At 32.5% G+C, this 6,000-nt stretch overlaps 1 protein-coding gene across 2 annotated transcripts; it reads left to right on the top strand.

Moving 5' to 3' along the window:
* Positions 1–1,955: 1,955 nt before the first annotated feature.
* On the top strand, positions 1,956–5,683 carry LOC124365192. 2 transcript variants are annotated; one of them, XM_046821146.1, is made up of 5 exons: positions 1,956–2,164; positions 2,793–2,936; positions 3,274–3,348; positions 3,980–4,143; positions 5,023–5,683. In XM_046821146.1, exons 1-5 carry the CDS (start codon positions 2,099–2,101, stop codon positions 5,666–5,668), a joined length of 1,095 nt encoding a protein of 364 aa, XP_046677102.1. In that variant the 5' UTR covers positions 1,956–2,098; the 3' UTR covers positions 5,669–5,683. The 2 variants fall into 2 exon arrangements, with proteins under 2 accessions (XP_046677102.1, XP_046677103.1); XM_046821147.1 differs by lacking the exon at positions 3,274–3,348.
* Positions 5,684–6,000: the final 317 nt, after the last annotated feature.

Genomic DNA, 6,000 nt, shown 5'->3' with positions numbered 1-6,000 from the left:
ATACAGTGAATATAAAGTTAGTTTTGACCTATACCGGACTTCTCTAAGCTGTTCATAATTTGAAAATAAAACATTAAATCAGTCATAACCACTCAATTTCACTGGACATAGATTCAATAATCCATCACAAACTCATCAGTTGTAGCCCCACTTTCTGTTTTTTGGTGCAGCAGCTGACGCCTGAGATCAGACTCAGGTGCTCAGTTGTAGGTCCAGATAGATCTTTTATTACATTACACTGTACGGCTGCTATTGTTGTTAACTGCAACACCACAAAGGAAAAATAAAACTCCTTCAGGCCATTATGTGACCAGAATTGTTCTATAATTATGCTCTACGTTAACGAGGTTAATCCATCTTTGATTTACCCTTAATAAACTTCATTAATGTTGTTATTGTTACATACAAATACAGTATTACAGGAGATAACTTCGTGTATTTGAACCTCGTCTTATGAATTAAATTTATCTGAATAAATTTCCCGACTTAGTAGAAGACAAGGTAACTTTATAGTCCTCGTAACAGTTCAATACTTTTAACATCAGAATATAAAACTTAATACGGTCTTTATATTGACGTAGGGTATCGTGATGGAAACAAAATGAAACGAAATTGGGGTTTTCATAATATTACTTTATTGTAGATGAAGTCAAAATCGTATTGTTACTCCGCATTTTTGTGCTACAAATCAGCGATCTGTTTAATACTTTATGTTTCATTGTTAACTCATTTTTAAGAATTGGTAATTAAAACGGCCTAATTTCGACTGATAGTTCACTGATCGTATGATATATGAAGCCTCTATTAATGACCTAGAAATGAAGTTCCAAATGTATCACGTTGGCTCCATCCTAACTCATATGATGGTCTTCGAACTGACAATTATCTGGTTTGTCCGAATAAACAAAAACTTTATTCAGTTTTCAACTATAAACTCAAATTTCCTAACAATATTACAAATGCGAAAGTCCCTTTGTTTCTTTATTTTGCTTTCACTCAAACTATTCTATCGATTGTAATGAAATTTTACTTGGACATTCTTACGGTCCCAGGGATGAATACAAGCCTATTCTTGTTTCGAAAGTCCCTCTGGGCTATTCCGCACTGGCCTTTAAAGTAGTGAAAATGCCATCTTGGCCATTGGTCTTAAAGTTATGAAATATTTATTGAGCCAAAGCAGTGTAATATAACTTTTAACTCACTTTTAACCACTATTATGAGTCACAAACTAGTTGTCTTTTGACGAAACTAGGGTCTTCAGAGCTGTGTAGTCTAACTATATATTTATTTTTATCATTAGGAATGAAGTACAATCAGCTATGGAACCAAAAATACTAAGATTGGAGTAAATTAAAAAGACCATAAATGTAAACTTTTTGACTTTTTTTTCTTGTTCGTGGCAACAAAGCAACCTTAACATTAGCGTCGATAATACAATTCTATCGAACCAGAAGTGCTCATACAGTTTCAAACCTACGAAATCGCGTACAAAGCTGGGAGTAAATTCTAGTTAAAATATGTTTATTTACGTTATGTCCGTTTGAAATCGATATAATAATTTACAGAAAAACCAGAAAATAAAGTGAGTTAACAGTAACATCTGAACTACTACATATGAGACCCACGCTGCGTCCATCTCATGTTCATCAGTGTTAGTGTTAAGTTTAATTTTAATATAAAACTTACATGCAGGATAGAGATGGTATAGACCAGCGACTAAATTTAAAAGAAAAAGTATGTTAAGTTTAGAACCACTAGAGTATACGTAAGACGAAACAATTTTAAGATTTAAAGTAAAGTAGGAACTAAAAGTACTTAGGCAATTTCAAACTTGTTTGTCTTTGCTGAAAAGTTTACGTCTCCATATGTCGACAGTAGAAACTACTAAATCTTTTGTATAGATCAAAGGTGTTTTCAGTTCAGATAAACATATGTTTTCTCGTAAACAGAGCTACTGTAACCAAACGTAAACATGTTTGTTTTCTAAATTACAAGTTAAGTAACAATTTATAGTTGGAAACAAATTCTAGTAGAACAAATGCAATTAATTGTCTTGTTAGTTACATTAAGTACATATTGATTACTGGTACATAATAAGATGGAGATTACAGATAAAAATCAAAATAAAATTCCAGAAGACGTTTCACAAGTCAATATTTCAAATGTAGGTATTTACAACTTATTCTTTATATCTAAAATATGCTTTATAACTAAGATATACTCTACTACCTAGTATTGCAGTACCGGTACATAAATGTATAAATCTGAGCAAGGAAGAACTTTAATAGCTTATTTAATGTATATGTGGAGGGGTTGTGATTTAACCTACGCAGTGTTTGAATGTTACGGTATAGGTGGCTTTAGTGGTAAAAATCTGTTTCCCCAATAATCTAGGTTCGATATTATAGCTAGTTTGTTCGTTCTTGGAAGACTGCGAACTAAAATATTTGGATGGCTAGTTGCTTATGTTTAAAAAGATGGTATCAAACTCATGATATTTCTCTTGCCACACTAAATCATTAGTGAAACCATTGACACAGTGTAGTTTCCAATAAAGCCAGCAACCTGCAGTGTCGTGTTGTTCTTTCATGTCTATTGCACGTGCTGTTAAACTGATCCAGTATTAAATAAAAAACCACTTTTATGTGAAACCCGGTGTCTTCATGTGACCAGCAAACTATTTAGATACTTAATCAAATATGTCAAGTATATTTAGAGGTTTTAAATGTTTATACAGAATGAATATTAGAGAACTTTATTATCATTATATTTAAATATTAAAATTTTTGTAGCCAGATACATTCCAAAATAACGGCAGCAGAGACACAACCTATGCTAAGACCATGTTAAAGGAATTGCTGAGATTTGACGTTAATCATCGAACTGAAAAGGACTTACGGGAACATGTCTCTCGACTTCTCTGTTTGGTTAGAAAGGTATTGTGACATCTCATAACTGTTATCACTATAATTGGCCCAAACTAATCAATATAATTGACTGCTTTTTCACTATAATTGATACATTTTGTTATCAAGGGGACGAGTACGCAAATGACAATCCAATTACATGGTTACAACAGTTGTCGACACTTTAGTTACATAAGTGAATACAATCATAGCAAATACAAAAGGGTTTCATTATTATTTTGGTAGAAATGCAGTATTTTCAATTGTAAAGTCCTACCAAGTTTAATGTTTTACGAACTATTGCATTTATTGAATATTAATATTTAATGATATTAAAACTCAATATTTTTACTTACTTATCTTGCAGGTGGTTTTATTACTGCTAGAGAAAAATTCTCTTTGCAAAAATTTGGAGGAACAACGAACAGTACTTACTCTACAGGTAGTTAAGTCGTACATATCTTAGTTATTGTAAAATATTTAATTGTAACATTCGAGTCAGGATACCTGTTGAAACATAAGACACATGGTCAATTTAAATAACAAATATATCGTTAAAAAGTTATTTAAGTAAGTGAATTTATGATTTCATTTGAATTCATGACAGTTGAATAAGTTAAATTCAATGAAGATAGTATATATATAATGGTTCAAATAAAAAATGAGGAGCAAACATGGCCATAGTTTTAATTGTCAGTGAAGGAATATATAAAATTAAATAGAACTACATTTCAAAATTTCGACTTTTGTAGCAATGGGCCTTAATAGTAAAAGGCCCTTTTAAAAATTTCATAATTAGGAGTGATAGCGTTTAATTTTGATTTGCCTTTAAATTTGAAAAACCGTAAATCAAATACTATTAAATTTTTAACTGACGTTCATAATCAAAACTGAAGGTAATTGAGATACTGTTTCGTTCTCAAATAAGTTTTTCATCTGTCCTCAACCTTATTTTCCAATAAGACAGCACAGGGAGTCGTACTTATTATTACAATATTTCTGTGATTTGGTGAATTAAGTTTTAGTTAAATATAAGTCTGTACACTTATCATTGGTAAACAATCGGATTGCAGTGCACCTCGCTGAAGAATCTAGTAGCTGTCACGAAGGACCTGTTGGCTTTGAGAAACACTGAAGTCAAACAAATCCATAATAATATAAAAATTATGGAGGAAAGAATTCGTTTGGAAAAAATTAAGCAACAGAATATTCTTAATACTTTGTCTGAGTCTGCAAGGTAGGTATTGTAACTTGTAGGTAGGAAAGACTTAGTAACTATTGGTTGTGTGATGAATATAGTATATTATACATTGCGTTTTTGAGCTAAAATTAATAAGCGCTCTTCATTTTGCACTGACGCAATATTGTGAATTCAACAGTGATTTCTTTTGAATTATAGTATTTTAACTGTTAATTATTCCTACTAGTAATAAAGTCTTTTGGGCCACAGTACTGCCTTAACTATAATTGTCGCACTGGGATTAATCAATATTATATGATCATGACGAAATTTGGAATCTATGGTGCTTTAGGCTAGGATGGTCCATTTCCTCGGGAAGACGTGATCTGTTGCTTCCAGTATTTTGTAGTGACGCTCAAGCTGTAAGCTAATCGGAATTTACTTCATAAATTTTCTCCTGGGTGATATAATGATTTTAAGCCGTTCAGTCTAGAACAATTGGCAGTAGGTTATATTCTTAGAATAAATAAAACATGAAAGGAAATGGTTGTATTTAAAAACCACTCAGACAATGAAAGTATGCGTGACCTGTATACAAATAAAAATAGAGTCCATGTAATGTTTAAGCTATTTATATTTAAAACATTAAAGTGCTTCATTTCTCAAAATTGTTTCCTCTGGCTGTTTAAGATTTCCCCCTGTTTGTTTAAACTGACGTCTACTCGTCACTCGATTTTAGACACTCATTCTGCATTAGTAGAGTAACTCTTGCAGATATTCCAAAGGGAGTAATTTAATAACAATGTTGACCCTCTAATATGTACTCGTTTTCAGGTATACACATTAATGTTTTATACTATAATAAACGTTTTAAGACACATAAACCATAAGTTTATAAGAGTAAATAAACAGTTACATGAATGTTATTGGTCACAGGTTGAATGAAGACATTAAGGCACAGTACTATTGTCAAATGGAGATGTTCAACGACCTGCGAGCTAGGTACGAGGAGAAGGTGGCGCTCCTGGTGGCCGAGAACACGCACTTGTCAGGGTTGTTGGCGGAGCAGAACACTAATATGGTAGGGCATGGAAGGGAGGGGAGACATTGTGACAGTCCTGAAGAAAAAAGAGAAAGTAAACAGTTATCTGATGTATTCGGTCAATGTGAACCACACGAGATAACTACTGATCTAGCAAATCACTTAAGTGATAGAAAATCGTTATGTGACATTCTGACCAATGAAGATAAAAATATAGTACCGAAAGATCCTAGTATTGATAAGCACTCTAAATCATGTCCTTATGATGTCACCGATAAAGTAACGAAGAAACAAAAGGGGTACGGAGAGGGAGAAGTACAAGTAGAAGTAATAATAAAACTAGAGGGAGATAACGAAGAGAAGATTGCCACATCAGGACCAGAGATAATTCCATCTCAGGAACTTACAGAAAATGTTATGGACAAGGAAATAGCAGAACACACAGGACAGGGGGAGGGGGAGACGTCTTGTCTTTACAGCCTGATATATGACATATTTACACACTTATTACTTATTACCCTTTGTTTGATTAAAAACTAGATATCTTTTATCACATATTACTCAGTTCTTATTTAATAATGTCTGGTACAGATTTAATTCTTAGAAATGTTAGACGAATATTTTTCTTCGTTCTATGCAAATTTACTTAATAAAAATACTGTTACCTGCGGCAATCGCTTACAGAAAAACATCGTGGGCATATTCCGTTTGAACAACTTTCTAAACTAATTTTTATGTTAGGTGATTATCACTGAACACTTTTCTTGGGATTTATTTTAGACTTTCTTTTAAAGACCAGTGTTTTGGGGTTCATCGGAGAGTGAAACGATTTTTATAAGTACCAAAAACTAGCTCGAATGTTGGAGAGATAT

The sequence above is a fragment of the Homalodisca vitripennis genome, chromosome 6 (assembly GCF_021130785.1).
Source record: "Homalodisca vitripennis isolate AUS2020 chromosome 6, UT_GWSS_2.1, whole genome shotgun sequence".
NCBI classification, from domain to species: Eukaryota; Metazoa; Arthropoda; class Insecta; order Hemiptera; family Cicadellidae; genus Homalodisca; species Homalodisca vitripennis.
The sequence above is the reverse complement of the archived record's forward strand: the minus strand, read 5'-3'. Positions and strand labels throughout refer to the sequence as shown.